Source organism: Girardinichthys multiradiatus, chromosome 19 (assembly GCF_021462225.1).
Source record: "Girardinichthys multiradiatus isolate DD_20200921_A chromosome 19, DD_fGirMul_XY1, whole genome shotgun sequence".
Classification (NCBI taxonomy): domain Eukaryota; kingdom Metazoa; phylum Chordata; class Actinopteri; order Cyprinodontiformes; family Goodeidae; genus Girardinichthys; species Girardinichthys multiradiatus.
Genome location: NC_061811.1, coordinates 378,051 through 397,805, shown reverse-complemented (window position 1 = coordinate 397,805; position 19,755 = coordinate 378,051). Strand labels below are relative to the sequence as shown.

Genomic DNA, 19,755 nt, shown 5'->3' with positions numbered 1-19,755 from the left:
AATGTCCCACCAACAGGCCTGGGGAGGGCCTGGGTTTTTGGACTGATAGGGAGTGTATGCCACAACAGTCCAACTCTGGAGCGGTCCAGAAACAGAGGGGGGTAACGTTCAAACACACAGATTTGCAAATATCTTTTGTGTTTTCTGCAATGAAGAAAGTTTCTTAACTGCAGCTGATATGGTCCTGACAGAAATACAATGCCTTGTGAAAGTATTCAGCCCCCTTGAACCTTTCAACCTCTTGCCACATTTCAGGCTTCAAACATAAAGATATAAAAGTCAAATTTTTTGTGAAGAATCAACAACAAGTGAGACACAATCGTGAAGTGGAATGAAATTTATTGGATGTGTCAAACTTTTTTAACAAATAAAAAACTGAAAATGTGGCGTGTAATATTATTCAGCTCCTTTACTTTCAGTGCAGCAAACTCACTCCAGAAGTTCAGTGAGGATCTCTAAATGATCCAATGTTGTCCCAAATGACTGATGATAAAATTATAATTTTATATCTTTATGTTTGAAGCCTGAAATGTTGCAAGAGGTTGAAAAGTTCAAGGGGGCTGAATACTTTCACAAGGCACAGTAACAAAGGGTTAAATGTTATTCCTGTGTTAGAAAGAAATGCTCCTACAAAAGGGTGATAATGTAAGCTTATTTGACACTTTCCAGTTAAACGTTTTAGAGAAGCAAATTCTCTCTCTCGTCATAGTAGAAAAAGGTTTAACTAGGAATAACGACACCTCCAGAACTAATCACGTGTTTCTATATCAGCCTCAGGACAGACCATGAAGGAGCATTCTAATTATCCACTGCAGGCTAACTCCTGACGGATGTTCATTGTTTTCACAGCAGCTGCTGGGAAGAGGTTAGATTAGCTGAATTTGAAGCATGCTTTTCCTTTATTCCAGAACAGATTGGTGTTTTTATTATAATGTTGTCTGAAGCTCCTCATGAACTCTGGGTTAAAAGTAAAATAATGTGGGGCTAATTTTGAGCTGTGAACTCGTGATTGACACCCCTAAATTTGATTATTGTCCATGCCAGAAATAATACTCTTAAGTCTGAGGATATTTAAGTTATTTAATCCATTTTAATCTCTGCCATATGCCAGATGTCCGTGAGCCATAGATTGTGGATCCATGAGAAATATTTCAATAAAGTTACGACAATTAATTTGGGGCAAAGGGTAGATCTATTACCTATTAGATACAACCTCTAACCCATGATGGGTTCTGAGTTTGAAAATTGTAAATATTCAACATTAGTTTTCTACTCTGGGAAACACAGATTGAGATTGAAGGTTGTTTTGGAGCCAGGGCTGGGATTCAGGAAATTAAAAATCACAGTGAGTAAAGTCCTTTAAAACGGAATAAAGGCAGAAGTAATTAGGGTTCAGGAACTAAAATCCTAGGAAAGACCTTTATGGGGCATAAAAGCTGGTAGAATCCTTGATTTTAGGGAAAAATAAAGGCTCCTCTTTTAACATTAAAGAGGAAGAGTGGTCCAAACTCCGGTCTCGTCCCCTGGGAGAAATGTTTGATTTCATGACAACCTGGATGAGTTTGAAAATGTTCAAATAAATGTTACATTTTTGGGTTTAAAGGTTAAAAGAATAATTCAATCCTACACTGCCTAGGGCTACAAGAGATCATTTCAAATTAGCACAGAACATAGTTTCAAATTCTTATGTATTAAAATTGCATGATAAATGTCCAATAATCTAGATTTACTCATTTTGATACAAGACAAATCAAGACGATGTGACTAATTTCTAAGTGAAACATTAATGAACTGCATAACTACTGAATTTATGTTTTATTGGTAACAAAACAAATTAATTTTGGCATATTCATAGTGGTGAACTCTGAGACCAATTTGATTAATGCTCATTCATTTAAAATACATGACGATACACGAATTCATTCCTAATGAACAATTCCAGCGCTTTGAATGGCTAAAACATAGAGCTAACAAAAGCTATAAATATTTGAAATACGTCAATCCTATGTGGTTTAACTGGGTTAAACTATATGCATGACTTTAAATGATATGTAAAGGAAAATGCCATATTGGCCTCACAAACTGAAGGCAACAAAATTATAAAATAAACAGTCAAATAGGGAAAAAGGACCATTATATCAATGCACAAACTTCTCTTTGAGTTTTCTGAAACTATGGAAATAATGGGACAGAGAAATCATAATTGCTCTGTGAATTTTCTGTAAACCTTTATTTTAGGGGAACAAATTATGTCAAGATGTCTCTCATCAAATACTGGAAACTGGAAATAATAAGAGTTTCATTTTCTTCCTTGAAAATCGCTACTAATAATGCTGCAGCTTAAATGTGAAACTAAAAAAGCTCTATATGAACTTGCTCCTCCACATCTAAAACATCTACAGCTATTACTGTAGAAATCTGTCCATAAATCAAGTTTCTCTCGGGGTGGAGCGGTCTGCCATTAGCAGGATGCAGTCAGACTACACCAACTGCAGCGAGGTTATTGGACCGGCCAAGGAGGAGACATCGAAGGTCCAAACGCCAACAGGGACTGTTCCAGCTGCTGACTTATATAGTGGCCTCTAACCGCAGACAGGTTGCTAATCCACCAGACAACTCTGACCCTGAGGGACATCAACTCAAACCAATGGACTACCGCTCCAACCATCACAGGGTGGAAAGAAAGGAGATCATCTCCCATGAAGGACAACGGCCCACCACAAGCCAAAGAACGGTGAGCTGACCACTGGAGAGGGACTGAAGAGGTGGGTGAAGAACGCTGTTTGTACAATGGTCATAATAATCCCTCACGCAGCGTCACCTTATTTTAAAACGTTTGTTTTAAAATAAGGTGACGGATGAGAAGAAGATGGCTTCTATCAGCTTCGGATCTTCCCTGTTGAACATGTACAGAAGATGGAAAACGACTGTTGCATGTTTGTTGGTTTTTGTATTCACCATTGTTGTGTTATGTTGGGTTTTCCCTTCATGTGTTTGTTGCTCCGCAGGTCAGGAGGTCAGCAGGTCAGCCACAGCTGTCTCAGTGACAGTCCAGAGATGTTTGATGGGTGTTTTATCCACAAATGTTTGATACTTTCTATTTGACAGATTGTTTTGCTCACACAGAAGTTGGCATTATATATTTATTTTCCTTTTATTAATTTCTTTATTTACTTTTATTCAGTTTATTCTTTCTAATAATCCATTTTATTTCACTTTTATTCATTGTCACTCAGTTATTTGTGTTGATCACACATGAAACACATAACATTTATTATCAAAAGGGTGGGATGTTGATGAAAATGTTAGTGCCTTGCTTGAATTCCTTGGTATAGGACCTGAGAAAAGTATTCAAACCCCTCAGTTGTTCCTCTGTTGCAGACTTGATCTATGGCGAGGGTTGGGACAGATGGTTCTGTTTAGTAGAGAGATGCTCCTCAGTCTTCTCTAGAGCACTTATATGAGATAACATGTTTGCCACACTGTGGAAGGTTCAATTCGCATTGGCAATGTGTCTAGGAGAGAATTACAACAGGTTTCACCTCGTCTCCCTCCCCAGTCAGTCTGAGTCTCATGACAATCACCTTAAAGCTGCTGAAGCTGCTATAAGGAGAACTTTAGCTTGTCTGGTCAGAATGATTTGGCAGCACTCCTGAGCACATGTCCAGTGCTGTAAAAGTATTCTTTCTAGCAAGATTCTAATAAAGAGTGAAACTCATCGGACTCAGTCTTGGTAAAAACTATTTTTTCTTTATTTGAAGCTTCAGCCACTAACCTGAATGAACCTGCTAAAACTACTTCCATTAGTTTTTGTGAGGGCATGTGTACAGATCACTTCACATCTCAGGAAGCTGTGTAGGAACAAGAAAGAGGCTCACTGCAGTGAGGACCGAGCCCTGTATCAGCAGGCCAGGAACAAACTGACCCAGGAGATCAGGACATCTAAGAGAAGCTTTCCTGGACCCCTGCCGGTTGGCTTTCCAGGCAAGGTTAGGCAGATGATGCAGTCAGCTTGGGACTACACTTCATCCTGCAACACCTCGACCACCCAGATACGTACACCAGGATCTTTTTTGTGGACTTCAGCTTGGCCTTCAGCACCATCAACCCCGACATCCTCCACCAGAAGCTCATCTAGCTTCTTGGCAACTTGCCAAATTAACATGATTCTGATGACAGCAAGGAGCCCAGGTACTGTTGCTGCAGAACAAGCCCACATCATCACCCCTCTACCTTCATGCTTGAACAGTTTGTATGCATGTTTGTGCTGTTCTGCTATGTTTGGTCCAACATCTCCACGTTGGTCTCATCTGTCCAGAAGACATTGTCCCAGAAGTCTTGTCTGTCATCCAGATGCAGCTCTGCTAACCTAAATCCTGCTGCCATTTTGTTTTTGGAGATTAGATGCTTTCTCCTTCAACTCTTCCAAACAGCCATACTGGTTCAGTGTCATGACCTTCAACTCGCTAACTGAGACCTCGGACTGAATCTGCTGCGATGTCCACTCCTGGGAAGATTGGCGGCTGTCTGAGATGTTTTCCTCTTGGAAATAATGTTTCTCTGCAGAATGGTGGACTTCAGAGAGTTTGGAGATGACCTTATGACCCTTCGCAGGTTGATGGACAGCGACAGTTGCTGCTGTAAAGTCATGATGTCTTTTCATCCTGGTATTAACACATCTGGATGCTTCAAAGCAACAAATGGATTAAACTCCTGTTTGCACTGAGGTGCTCACACTTGTTGGACCACTTGTTTGCTGAATATTGGACCTTTGCACGTTGCTGGACGCCACTACAGTCCGCTACTACAGATCCCAGCGGTCACCGCGGCTAATAGGATGGGGGCATCGTAGCTCTGATGTCACAGTGGGCTATATAACATACTCTGAGACCGCCCACCATTGCTTCTCAGTTTGGAACCGAGACGCGGTTACCGGCATCTGAAGCGCATCATTCTGGAGAAGAAAATCCCACGTGGACTTTCATTCATTGTCCCCGTTGGCCAACGAGAACAAAACTCATAAAAGAGGCTCCGGGGATAGGAAGGTTCGGAGTTTTACCGATCGAGGACGTGGATTTAGCACGAAACCAAAAAAACTACGGAGTTTTCAAGGAGACGCAATTTTTCCTCCTTGTTTTTTTTTTTGCTCCAGTCGACGAGGACAGACTGATCTCCTGAGTTACCCAACTCAGGACGCGTGGAAACTCTTTCCCGACCCACCTTTTTCTCTACCTCTCTGCCTAAGGAAAATTACATCAAGTAAAGTCTTTTTGTTTTTATTTTTTTTTAGTAGTAATAGCTTGGGCAGGATAGAGTAGGATTTTAGGGCGATTTAGAGACACCACTTATAGTCCAATGTGTTCTAAATTGTATGTGCATGAAATGTCTTATTGAAACTTGATTGCTGTTGATTTCTGAGACCGCCGAGTCTCACAAGTTGTGTTTTCATTGTGCGAACACCTGAGTGCAGGTGCTCCATAAAATAAAACTGAACTGCTATAATAACCTTATAAAGAAAATCAACCATTTTCTATGTCTTCAACTTCATGCTTTACTAGCTTGCCGGCAAAAGTTTTATGATTCTTTTTGTGCGTGGACCTCGCAGCGTTGGGGGATGTTTTATGACAACCGGTTTTAACTAAGCCACACTTTAGGAGTGGCCTCCCAGAGCTTCGTTCAACCATATTCCTCTTGTATTTTGCCAGAACTGCTGGTTTGATTTCATCCACACTCAATGCTGTTTTATTTTGTTTCGTTAGATATTTTACTCTTTTTGTGTAGAACTTTGCATGTTTGATTAGGTGAAGATTATTTAATTAGAAGAGCGAGGTGTATCAGGACTGTTGATTTAATAAATATTTACATAAATAAAGAGAAGTCGTTTGTGTTTATTTTGTCCAAGAGTTATTCGTCAGTCAAAATAAGGTCAAAGTTCCCCACGTTTCGGCAGAAACGGTTGATTAAACAGTGACATCGAGTAATAGTTATTAATTATTACTGAGAATTTAATAATTGTAATTATCAAGGGCTTTGAGCCACAATTACAATACCAGAGGACATCTCTGGTTTTGATTCATAAATGAGGATTTTTGGTTAAGAAATTAATTTTCTCAAATTATTATTTTCAATTATAATTATTGACAAATATTAATGAATCAATAATCATAATCCCAACACACAGATAATCAGTTGATCAATGCATCTGCAGTAAGGTTGGACTTTACAAACACGTTCTCTCTGTTCAGTAGAGGAATGAATACAGATGAAGGTGAGGGTGGATTAGGTAACATGGGTAAGTTTCGAGAGCAGAAATAAAACCAGCTGCAAAGCATGTAGTTCTGTTCAGGCAATCGCCATCTTCAGAGGATGTGGTGTGCAGTATGAGTGACTGCAGCTCAGGTTTTATTTTAGATGTCTATATAATGACACTGTGAGGACTTCAGGTATGACATAGAACCAAACTGCTCATATGCGCTCCTTTTAACCCTTCAAACCCTGGTACAAGGAATATTAGTCCTTGTTTTTTCTTTTTTTTTCAGTGAAAAAGCAAAGAAGAGTAACATGTTAATAAATTGCTGTGTTTGAGGTGTTCAGTCCAGAATGATCACCTTCATGGTGTGGCCACCTAGACAACCCTACATGTCTCAGGAATACATAGATCTGGCGTAATGAGGTTAAACGTGGTCGGATTGAATGGGATGGTCTAGCCGTCTCAGGGATAGCAATATTTTATTCAGCTCTCAACAACAACTATGAGCTTTTTTAAGGGTAAGTCATTCTCTGGAAACGGCCTTGTTGCAGGCAAAACATCACGTGTTTTCTAGCTTGATTGGGAGCAGGAAGTGATTAAATATCTCTTTAAAGACAAAGACAGAAGCAGACAGGTACCTTGTTCAAAGCGTGCAGCACACTGCTCGGTCAGCTCCTGGACAGTCATTGTGGGGAAGACACCCAGAGTTTTTGGGTTGACACCGATCTCAGGGCAATACACGGTCAGGAAGTCCTGCAAAGCAGAAACAGGACCATGACTAAATGTCATGTAGCACACCTGCATCACTGGGGTTCTGTGTCTTTATACCCGAACAGATCCCTGGTCCACTCGCTCCTGGTTGAGTGTCCGTCGTCTCTCCCAGCGGTGGATGGAGTCCTGAACCTCTCTGCTCAGCTGCCGCGTGGCTGACCTCTGCTGGTCAAATGTCTTAATGTGCTCCAGGGCCCCGTAAGTGGTGGTCAGGTAGTAGGAACCTAAACGCAGACACACAGGATACACACTCAGAGGCCTGATTAGGAATAAATTCATCAAATCAAGGTTTAGGAGCAAAGCCTGGACCACTACCTGGACCATGAAGCTCAGCCTCCCAACATCCTTACCTTTTATTTAGTAATCTTTCTCATATCATAATCTTTGGGTATGCTATGCAGTTTTTACAGTGTGTGTGTGTAGAACTGATGTCATTATTTGACTGTAAATCAAATCTATTAATAAAGCAACCCGAATCTAAACCAATCCTGACTTTCATGTCCATCACCATCCTGAACCCTGTATGCAACCACTTCCTCAGGCCCTCCTTCTTCGTCTCTCTTCTTCATCCCTTACTTCTCATGCCCCATTTCATCCCACTCATCTGTTTGCACATTTTCATCATACAACAGCTGATCTAATTTAATTCAACTGGCCTCTAAGCATCTATCATGATTACTCATTTTTGTCCCATTTATCCCTTTTCAGACATTTTTTCAGATCACTTATTCTTCTCATCGCTCCAAACCATCTCATCTGTTTCTTCTTCATAGAAGCTACACCTGGCCCTGAGTTTCTGTTTAGCTGGGCCTTCCTGGAGGGGGGCATCTGCTGAGCTAACTCTCTACTTTTTCTTTAAGATGCACTTACTTTTTAACATCACTCTGTGCATGTCCATACCTTCTCCCAGTGTTAATGTGGGGTCCATCAACTCCATCATGTACTCAACATCCAGCTGCAAGGCAGACAGATTGGATCTGGCCAGGACGTACATCATTACAGGAAGGAAGTCATCAGCGCCGTGGGCCCGCCCTTCACACAGACAAGACATTATAGCAGGGGTGTTCAACGCCAGGCCTCACGGGCCGGTGTCCTGCAGGTTTTAGATGTGTCCTTTCTCCCACACAGCTGACTGAAACAGCTGAATTACCCCCTCAGCAGGTTACAAGTCCTGCTAATGACACATTCATTGGTTCAGGTGTGTCAACCTAGGAAAATCTCTGGAACTTGCAGGTAACCGGCCCATGAGGAATGACTTTGAAATGTTATTAAACATTCAAAGCCCAAGTGTTGGCACATGTTTATGCAAACGCTTGATCTGCCTTGGTTTGAAGAGAAACAGCTAAGAACCTGGACAGCTGACAGACATGCAGTCATAAATGATCTTGCAGGTCTTCAGCAGCAGCTCGATCTTCTTCTGTGGCGAATATTCCTGATGAAGTTTGTTCAGTTTCATGCTGATTTTCTCCATGGCAGGAGCCTCGGGGATGGAGGTGGTAACTCCTAAAGCCGTGGTGGTGCTGCTGAGGACCACAGACTGACACACACACAGAGTTTAAAGGAAGTCATTATTGATGTTACACAGGAAGTATTCACACCCTGCTGTTTTTCCACATTTTGTTTCTGATCCTAAAACTGTTCTGAATGACAAAGTGAAAATATGTTTTCAGACATTTTTGTAAATTTATGAAAAATGTACACATTTAAACCTAATCAGGGCAGAAGTATTCACACTGTTTGCTGTGACTCTGAACTTGGGGCTATCTAATTTCCTCTGATCATCCTTCAGATGTTTCTGCAGCTTTGTTAGAGTCTGCCTGAGGTAATGTCAGTTCACTGAACACATTTGTCCATTTAGGGCAGCGGTGTCCAAAGTCGGTCCTCAAGCACCACTTTCGTGCATGCTTTAGATGGTTCCCTGGTTCAACACACCAGAATCAAATGAATGGGTCATCAATGGGCCTCTACAGAACTCGATGCCTTGCTGAGAAAGGAGTTCAGCCATTAATATAGCCCCTGTTGGAGCAGGAACTCATCTAAAACCTGCAGCACACCAGCTTTAAGGACTTCGAGTTGGACACCCCTGGCATAGAGCGAGAGCTGACACCAGGTCCAAAGTGCTCTGGACCTCAGACTGATGCTTTGACCATCTCCAACACAACAATGACCTGAAGCACACAGCAGAGATATGTGAATGTTCTGGACCAAAGCCTGGTCTTATATCCAGCTAAACTCATCTGGAAATGTGTGTCTTTACACACCGCCATCAAACCTGACTGAGCCTGAGAAGAAGAAGAAGAACAGAAAAAATCCAAAAACAGATGGACTAAGCTGGTAGGCAAACCCACAAAAATTTGAGGCTGTAACTGATGCTGAAGATGTTTTAACAACACCACACTGATGAAACGCTGGCAGTAAGAAATCTTTGCACATGTTTCTATAAGGCTGTATTGCGTTGAGGAGTACTGTGGGTGGGTCTGCGTAGAAAAACATCACTGCACTGAATCCGTTTCAGAATAAATTAGTATTGTAAGAAAATGTGGGAAAACTGATGGTGAGTATACCTTCTGTAGGTGTTCAGGCTCACCTGGTTCTGTGCCAGCTGTTTCATGCTGCCGGCGTCTGTGTGCAGCTTCTCCAGACTCTTGTAGATCGGCTCCTTCAGTGGCTTCAGAACACTTTTACACAGAGCCACCTCTACGATGCTCTCTGCACAGACAGACATGGATTACTAGAGCCTGAGTAAAGAAATGCACCCGTTTATTCTGAACATTTTCATTTCTGTCACTGACAGATTCAAGATATTGCACGTTTTGTTGTATTAATTCACATTCATCGTTCTTGCACTGCAAGCTGCAACACATTCCAACATTTTCTCTTCATAATGTTTCCATTCTTTCTGCCAACACTTAAAATCCACTCTGTCACTCAGGACACCAGGCCATGAGGACCTCTAGCTCTTATTCTGTAACATTCTTCCTATAAACACACTTTAAGGTCTCATCATATTTTTGGTATCTGAATTCTCCAACATTCTCTACAAAGCCATTACATATTTATATTTACTGCACAGAACCCAGGACAGAGGACTGTGAGAGGGACAAAAATCAGTGATGCTTGTAGACAACATTGCTTTTCTAAAAATATGGTGATAAATGGTAAAGTTTATTTATAAAGCGCCCATCACAGACACAAAGTCACAAAGTGCTGCACAACATACAGGTCCTTCTCAAAATATTAGCATATTGTGATGAAGTTCATTATTTTCAATAATGTAATGATGAAAATTTAACATTCATATATTTTAGATTCATTGCACACTAACTGAAATATTTCAGGTCTTTTATTGTCTTAATACGGATGATTTTGGCATACAGCTCATGAAAACCCAAAATTCCTATCTCACAAAATTAGCATATCATTAAAAGGGTCTCTAAACGAGCTATGAACCTAATCATCTGAATCAACGAGTTAACTCTAAACACCTGCAAAAGATTCCTGAGGCCTTTAAAACTCCCAGCCTGGTTCATCACACAAAACCCCAATCATGGGTAAGACTGCCGACCTGACTGCTGTCCAGAAGGCCACTATTGACACCCTCAAACAAGAGGGTAAGACACAGAAAGACATTTCTGAACGAATAGGCTGTTCCCAGAGTGCTGTATCAAGGCACCTCAGTGGGAAGTCTGTGGGAAGGAAAAAGTGTGGCAGAAAACGCTGCACAACGAGAAGAGGTGACCGGACCCTGAGGAAGATTGTGGAGAAGGGCCGATTCCAGACCTTGGAGGACCTGCGGAAGCAGTGGACTGAGTCTGGAGTAGAAACATCCAGAGCCACCGTGCACAGGCGTGTGCAGGAAATGGGCTACAGGTGCCGCATTCCCCAGGTCAAGCCACTTTTGAACCAGAAACAGCGGCAGAAGCGCCTGACCTGGGCTACAGAGAAGCAGCACTGGACTGTTGCTCAGTGGGCCAAAGTACTTTTTTCGGATGAAAGCAAATTCTGCATGTCATTCGGAAATCAAGGTGCCAGAGTCTGGAGGAAGACTGGGGAGAAGGAAATGCCAAAATGCCAGAAGTCCAGTGTCAAGTACCCACAGTCAGTGATGGTCTGGGGTGCCGTGTCAGCTGCTGGTGTTGGTCCACTGTGTTTTATCAAGGGCAGGGTCAATGCAGCTAGCTATCAGGAGATTTTGGAGCATTTCATGCTTCCATCTGCTGAAAAGCTTTATGGAGATGAAGATTTCATTTTTCAGCACAACCTGGCACCTGCACACAGTGCCAAAACCACTGGTAAATGGTTTACTGACCATGGTATCACTGTGCTCAATTGGCCTGCCAACTCTCCTGACCTGAACCCCATAGAGAATCTGTGGGATATTGTGAAGAGAACGTTGAGAGACTCAAGGCCCAACACTCTGGATGAGCTAAAGGCCGCTATCGAAGCATCCTGGGCCTCCATAAGACCTCAGCAGTGCCACAGGCTGATTGCCTCCATGCCACGCCGCATTGAAGCAGTCATTTCTGCAAAAGGATTCCTGACCAAGTATTGAGTGCATAACTGTACATGATTATTTGAAGGTTGACGTTTTTTGTATTAAAAACACTTTTCTTTTATTGGTCGGATGAAATATGCTAATTTTGTGAGATAGGAATTTTGGGTTTTCATGAGCTGTATGCCAAAATCATCCGTATTAAGACAATAAAAGACCTGAAATATTTCAGTTAGTGTGCAATGAATCTAAAATATATGAATATTAAATTTTCATCATTACATTATGGAAAATAATGAACTTTATCACAATATGCTAATATTTTGAGAAGGACTTGTAAAACACATAAGGTAAGTACACTTACTAAATACACACAGGAGTCACCGAAGGCAGACAGGTCATTTAGGCCTGTACACAAGTGGTTTATTCATGAAACTGATCTTGGAGGGAATCTAACCAGCCTCCTGAGCTGTGAGACACATGGAGGCCGCTGCAGCTCTGAAGCTAAGTTGGACTGCAGAGTAATTATTAATTAATCATCAATTATTATTGCTCTGGACAACCAGACAAACACTGAAAATGGTCTGGTTTTAAGCTGAGCTCAGCTGGTATTTAATATCCTATTTTGTAGCCAACAACCCAAACCTTAAGTCCTCAACGGACTCCACAGGTTTTGATCAGGGCGCCTCCTCCCTAAGCACCCGACGTCGGTGGCCGCTGTCTTACAGATGGGACATGAGCACTACTGCTATGGAGCAGGGTCAATTATTACGTATGCTATAATTAAACAAAATGATGATGATAAACAATAGAAACTATGTGTGTAGTAAAAAGTAGACAGTCCACGAAAACTGGCCTGAAGGGTTTCACAGTTTGGACTTTCTGTAGGAAAAACCTCACAGTGCATCCAAGAGCACAGGACCAGTGAGAATGCAACAAACTAGAGCGAGACGGAGGGGCGGAGCTGGTGCTCATGACATTAGATCAGGCCTGTAGGCAGGTTAGTTCAGCAGCCATACTCTCTTCTTCCTCAGATGTGCTTATGGTGTGCAGAAGGTGGTTTTGCATTGTTCTGACAAAAAATGCATTTGGGTGCCTTCAAAATGTGCCTTTCAAAATTTATAAAATCTCTGCTAAAATGTTTTGTATCATCCATCCCAGATTGTCCATCCTGCAAGCCTCGGAACCCAGAGAAGCTGATTCCTCCTCTGAGGTAAACATCAGGCTTCTTTTATACTCAGTAAAGTTTGTGAACGTAACTCTGTATTTCAGGGCAGGACAAAGATTCTTCACATACTCCATGTGGTTCTGTTTATGCATGATGGTTCTGGATGCAGATCTGTCTGAGGGATCAGAGATTGCAGGTGCCCATCTTACATTGCTTCCTAAAATTCAAATTCATTCCTTGTGAAGTTTCATGATGTTCTTCTCTGCAGAAACATGCAGATCTTTCTAATGATTCTTTGAGGAACTTTAGACTTCTTTACTTCCTTCACCCCTCCATAGAAAGTAATTGATGCAATCTCATGTTGGATATAGAATATCTTTTGTTCTACAGTTTGGAATGACATAATGTAAAGTACGCAGTTATACTTGTTTTGTGGTACAATGCCTCATCCTCTTCTTGCATTTGAAAATCTCACAGCACAGCAGAATTAAAACAGGATTCCTCTTTAAAAATGTAACCAAACACATCAAGGTTATTATCTTGTTAGTCACAGGAAACATGACGTATTTCAGTATAATGCCACTCAAGGAAATGACATAGAGGCAGCAAACCCCTGTGCACTTGGTTCTACATAACAGTGGACAGAGTTCAGAGTTACCCAGTTTGTCTTGTGTGTACTGATGCTGAGGCTCCAGCAAGGCCTGCAGCTCTGTGCTCTGCAGGAGGTAACTCTTTAGCTGGGTCATCATCTGTCTGATCTCCTGCAACAGCTCCGTGGAGGTTGAATGTTTAGACATTGTCTCCAAGGTGAAAGCTCTGTGATCCTTTACCTAAACACAAAGCAGAGAAGCTTCAGGTCTAATGTGATGGGCCCATGCTGGGGATACAGACCTCTTACTGTACTCACCAGGTTACCAAAGTAGCTAAGAGGGTCTCTGGCCAACTCAATGATGCGCTTGGTGAGGCGGCCATCGTGGAAGATGAGTCCAGTAAGGACAGTGGAGAGGCGGTGGCGGGCTCTGTCCAACATGACTGTGGGGGTTCTTCTGACGGCTGTTTTATCGCAGCGACTGTCAGCAGGACTCCTGGATGGAAAATACAACAAGTCTTTAACTTTCCTTCACAGGGCTGAACTCTGGCTGAACTCATACAGCTAATTAGAACTTATATATCATTAAATGTTTTAGAGAAAAACTGGTCAGTCACTGCTCAGGTGTATTTTATGGGTCAGTTAATGGATTACTTAGTGGACTTCTAAACTTGGAATGTTACTTGAATATGCTGTAAAAAGTTTATTTTGACCAGAATTTGACTGTTGTGTCTAACTCTGGCTATTATTTCTGGTATCAGGCTTTAAATGACTGACAGACTCTCGAGAGTTCTCTTTAAAAACACGTCATCATCTCTCATTAAGATGTATTGCTTTCATTTTAGATTTGAACATATTTCATTAACTTTACAATGAACTGGTTTTATTTGCAGCCTCATGTGTTAGAACCAGAGTAAAAGCATTAAAATGTGAGTAATCCTGACTATGTTCCTTCAGTCTGTGTATTAGTGGTGGCGGCTGAAGGATGTGGTGACTAAACCCAGCAAGCGTTTCTCCTAAGCATTAGCACTTGGCAGCTCCAGAAAGGTCCAGTTCCAATCCAGAAAGTCTGATGTATTTCACAAACCAAGAGATCCAATACAGCTGCTGAAAATTAAAGTGACAAATGAAATGTTTGCACTTTTGTTGTTTTTTTAATCTAATTAAGTTAATCAATTACATAATATTATAAAACGACTGTTAAGTCTAAGAAATTCATTGCTGTTGGCTAGCTAGTATTTGTTTGTGGTGTACAGCTGACGGTGCTTCCCATCAAAAACTACTTCTAGAATGTTTACATGCCGAAAACTACAACAGACAGTAATACAGTAATAAAGCCACTTGGGGGCACTCATGGAGAACTGAAATTTCATCCTCAGATGCCCAGTTGGTCCTCATTATGAAACAGCTAAAATAAAATTATAGCGACGTCATGGAAAAGTAGTACACCCAGTCATGATGCAGCAGAACACTGTGAATTTCACACCATTGATCTCCAGTGTATTATACTCAAACTTTTCAATGCAGTGTCAAAATGGACACCACAGGACTTGATGTTCTACAACATTTCCATCAGTTCCTAACGTTTAGACACACAGAATGCAGGTTTTTCGAAATGGCTGCACACATGGGAAGATAGGAAACAGCATGAGAGCAGCTTAAGGGGCTGGTTTTACATTTTATTTAAATACCCCAACACACCTTTTTCTCCCTCTCAGACCTACTTGGGGTTTGGTTCTTGCTCCTGGTTAAGCTCTCCCTCTTCCTCTGTGCTGCTGGTTGAGCAGGAATCAAGGTCAGCTCCCACAGTGGCGCCACCTTGTGGTGAGTACAGCGACACATCTGGACGCCGGGCTGGTGATGGAGGGGAGATTCTCATCCCTGCACTCAGATTGGTTGATCCTCCACTGGCCTGAAAGGAGCTCACAGGTGAGTTTGTGAAAGATGGTTTAATCCTTGGAGGAGGGATGGGACGTGATGGTTTCTTTGTTGATGGTGAAGACGAGGAGTTGGTCTTCTGCTTATCCTCCTCCATCTTCAGCTCTTTTTCCTCCTCCTTTCTTGTCACCTTATCCTCTTTATGTTGGTTGTCCTCCTGTTCAGCCTCTTCAGTCAGCAGACCTGCTGTACTTCCTGTTTTCTCCTTTCTCTTTTCTCCCTCACTCTCAGTTTTCTTTGAAGGGTTTTGTCCATTCTCTTTTACTGTGAGCTGTCGTCCTGAGGTGGGTTGCAGAGGAGCAGGGTGTGGAAGTAGAGCCCCTCTGGCCTGTTGGAGGACAGGAGGCCTTGGCGGAGGAGACGATGTTGACAATGACTTCCTCTCTTCTTTCTCACTTACTGCTCTTCTTCCTTCCTCTTTTCTCTCAGATTCTGGAGTCACAAAAGTAGTAGTTCGAAGTGAGAGAGCAGAGGAGAAGAGAAGGCCCATCCCACAACCTGAACTCAGGCTGGGGGGTCGGGGAGGGGGCCGTTTGGGAACTTTGACCTGTGGAGTTGGCTTCTTTGAGATTTCTCCATTCTGCAAGGAGGGAATACATTCTTCACTGAGAATGGAATCTAGTTTAGAGGCAGAGGAGAGTTTTCTATCTGTACTGGGCTGCTCCGCCACAGTGACTGGGATGACATGCAGGTAGATGTTAGGCTGCGTGGTCTGGTCCTGGTTCTTAGTCTTCTGGTTTATGTCAGAAGTCCAGAAATCTGCAGCACAAGCATTCAGTAAAGATTTAAAGCCTCAGAGACAGTGTTACTAAAACAAGCGGGTTTATTTACCTGCACCCATAGCAGAAATAACCTCCAGTTCTTCTGCCCTGGTTGCCTTGGTAACCGACAGGGGTAACTTCAATGGCAAAGCAAGAATGTCTCTGATTGAAGGATAAAGTTAGTAAAAATCAGCACTGGATCAAAAAAGATGTTTTCACGTATCTTTAATTTGTACACAGAACATGTACAAACTGTATTCTTTACATTTTGATAACAGGAAGCCAGATAAACATAAACAAAATAAACAGCTTTGCAAGGACAATTATGTTAAAATGATGCTACCAGAAAGTGCAACCAACAATGATCAGCTGAGGAATAATATGTCACTCTCTTTCAATTTAATTTGACCAGTTACCAATTGTAATTTTATTATAAAGAGCAGTAGTCATTAATCATGTTAATTATTAATTTGTACAGAGCAAAATGGGATGTTTCTGTAAGTTCAATCTGAAACATTAACTACTTTGTTTATCGAGAAGCAGGTAAGAAAAAAATATGTTGATATAATAACAAAAACTCACACTTTCACCTCAGCTTGCTTTAGCGTAGACTACATTTGCTTAGCCTGCCATAGATGATATGACATTAGCTCAGTTTCTTATAGCTTCACTTCACTTAAACTGCATTAGTTTATGTTGTTTTAGCTTATCTTAATGACCTCAGATCGTTAATCACATAGGTTCCCTAAACTAGTTAAATGAATTTAGCTTATAATACTAAATACATATTTTGAATTTATTTGTAAAGTACATTCAAACAAAGTGCTGAACAGTTACGGAAGGATAAAAACAATAGAACAGAATATTGCTGTTAACAATTAAAACAAGGAATACCAAAAGCAGTAAGACATTTAGCATAAAATTAAGAAGCTAAGATGAACAAGTAGGTATTCAGCTTAGCTTTAAAAACCACCACAGAACATCCCTGCCAGATAACTTGAGGGAGATTGTTTCACAAAAATGGGGCACAGAAGGAGAAAGCGTGCTACCCAACAGTTTTTCTTCCTGCAGAAGAAATAGTCAAAGGGGTGGGATGTACAGATGCAAAAGGTCAGAGAGGTAGGAAGCCACCAAATGAGTTAAAGCTTTGTAGGTAAACAGCAAGACCTAAACATCTGCTCAAACTTGACAAGGTAACCAAGTTTTTCTTAAATGCGAGCACCTACATTCTGAACCATCTGCAGACCTCTAAAACATTTCCTTGGAAACCCAGAAAGGAGAGCATTGAAGTAATCGACACAAATGTGTGGATAGAAACCTCTGCATTTTCAAAGAATACAGCTTGTCTGATTTAGTAATGTTCCTAAGGCGATGAAAGGTAGTCCTAGTTATGTCTTTTACGTGAAGGAGAGAACCAGGTAGAACCACACGCCCAAGTTCCTTACCTTGTCCCTACATTTTATGACATAGTTGTCAATTTTTAATGTGAAGTTCTGGGACAAGGTTTTGCTGTCCAATGACCATCATGTCTGTCTTATCAGCATTAAAAAGCAGGAAATTATTAGATAACAGCCCAAAACTCTGACAACCCAGGGTTCAGAACCGGTAAGCTGATTCAAAATGCTGCAGCAAGAGTTCTGATGAAAATTAAAAAGAGAGATCATATTTCTCCTACTTTAGCTTCCCTTCATTGGCTCCCTGTTAAATCCAGAATAGAATTTAAAATTCTCCTCCTCACATATAAAGCCCTTAATGATCTAGATCCATCATACATCAGAGATCTGATTGTTCCATTTGTTCCTAACAGAGCACTTTGTTCTCAGACTGCAGGTTTACTGGTGGTTCCTAGAGTCTCTAGAAGTAGAATGGGAGGCAGATCCTTTAGTTATCAGGCTCCTCTCCTGTGGAACCAGCTCCCAGTTTTAGTCCGTGAGGCAGACACCCCGTCTACTTTTAAGGCTAGGCTTAAAACTTTCCTTTTTGATAAAGCTTATAGTTAGAGTGGCTTAGGTTATCCTGAGCTATTTCTGTAGTTATGCTGCTATAGGCTCAGGCTGCTGGAGGACATAATGACCACTTTCACCCTCTTCACTACATTCTCACACTACTCTCCAATTTTGCATTATTTGCTGTTATTTCAGCTTTTAACTTTGTTCTCTCTCTTCCTAGAAGCTACACCTGGCCTTACTCTGTGTCTACCTGTGACACCTTTCTGAAGGAGGGCATCATCCAAGCTTCTGCTGGCAACAACTTAATGCTCACCCTCTACCGATGATCCACATGGTCCTGTCTTTTAGTGTTTAACCCTTTCTCTCTCCAGGACATGACGATTGACTGAGCTTCTACTGTGACTAACTCTATGAGCTCTCTTTCAGACTCTATCCTTGAAAACTGGCTCAGAGTTTATCTGTTCTTTCTTTCTAGATGACTAAAGGAGCTACAGGGGTTGGACAATGAAACTGAACCACCTGTCATTTTAGTGTGGGAGGTTTCATGGCTAAATTGGACCAGCCTGGTAGCCAGTCTTCATTGATTGCACATTGCACCAGTAAGAGCAGAGTGTGAAGGTTCAATTAGCATCCAATGGTTCAAACATTGTATCCTGAAGGCGGTGCCGTGTATCAGGATGACAATGCACCAATACACACAGCAAGACTGGTGAAAGATTGGTTTGATGAACATGAAAGTGAAGTTGAACATCTCCCATGGCCTGCACAGTCACCAGATCTAGATATTATTGAGCCACTTTGGGGTGTTTTGGAGGAGCGGGTCAGGAAACGTTTTCCTCCACCAGTATCACGTAGTGACCTGGCCACTATCCTGCAAGAAGAATGGCTTAAAATCCCTCTGACCACTGTGCAGGACTTGTATATGTCATTCCCAAGACGAATTGACGCTGTATTGGCCTCAAAAGGAGACCCTACACCATACTAATAAATTATTGTGGTCTAAAACCAGGTGTTTCAGTTTCATTGTCCAACCCCTGTATGAACCTGACTTTTGTGAAGAGCCTTGAGACGACATGTGTTGTGAATTGGCGCTATAAAAATAAACTGAATTGAATTGAAGCAGGGTCGTAGTTTAACACTCCTCTCTGCAGCTTCTGTACTGCTACCCACCCATTACCCTATTAAGACAGTGTCTCGCCCACGGCCAAAATTGAATAGATTAAAAAATTATCTAAAACGAGGAAATCAGGAAAATCTAATAAAAATAAACACAACTCAGACTAAAAAGAAAAATAAAACAATTAAATGTGGCTTACTAAACATAAGATCTCTCTCTTCAAAGACATTGCTAGTTAGTGACCTGATTTGTGACAATCAGATTGATTTATTTTGCCTCACAGAACCTGGCTGCAGCAAGAGGATTATGTTACTATAAATGAGTTAACTCCTACTAATTATTTAAATTTTCACATTCCTCGAAATACTGGGCGAGGAGGAGGAGTAGCAACCATCTTTCAGTCTGATTTATTGATTAGTCCCAGACCAATCAATAGCTACAACTCTTTTGAATATTTAATCCTTAGTTTTCCTCATCCAAATTGCAAAGCACTAAAACCACTTCTGTTTGTTGTTTTGTACCGTCCACCAGGTCCTTACTCTCAATTTTTAGATTAGTTTTCAGACCTTTTATCTGATTTAGTGTTAAATACAGATAAAGTTATTATAGTGGGGGATTTTAACATTCATGTAGACGCTGAAAGTGATAGCCTAAATATAGCGTTTAATGCTATCTTAGACTCAATTGGCTTTGATCAAAACATTAACAAACCTACCCACC

At 41.4% G+C, this 19,755-nt stretch overlaps 1 protein-coding gene across 2 annotated transcripts in view; it reads right to left on the bottom strand.

Moving 5' to 3' along the window:
- rin3 (Ras and Rab interactor 3) overlaps window positions 1-19,755 on the bottom strand; it is a 48,569-nt gene that overhangs the window by 1,797 nt on the left and 27,017 nt on the right. For both annotated transcript variants that reach the window (XM_047345576.1, XM_047345577.1), the window contains 9 exons: window positions 16,040-16,131; window positions 14,995-15,967; window positions 13,589-13,766; window positions 13,340-13,511; window positions 9,609-9,730; window positions 8,372-8,558; window positions 7,922-8,053; window positions 7,079-7,245; window positions 6,889-7,003 (listed from right to left, as the gene is read on the bottom strand). In XM_047345576.1, the coding sequence (XP_047201532.1) occupies window positions 6,889-7,003; window positions 7,079-7,245; window positions 7,922-8,053; window positions 8,372-8,558; window positions 9,609-9,730; window positions 13,340-13,511; window positions 13,589-13,766; window positions 14,995-15,967; window positions 16,040-16,131 (2,138 nt within the window). The remainder of the gene's footprint in view (window positions 1-6,888; window positions 7,004-7,078; window positions 7,246-7,921; window positions 8,054-8,371; window positions 8,559-9,608; window positions 9,731-13,339; window positions 13,512-13,588; window positions 13,767-14,994; window positions 15,968-16,039; window positions 16,132-19,755) is intronic.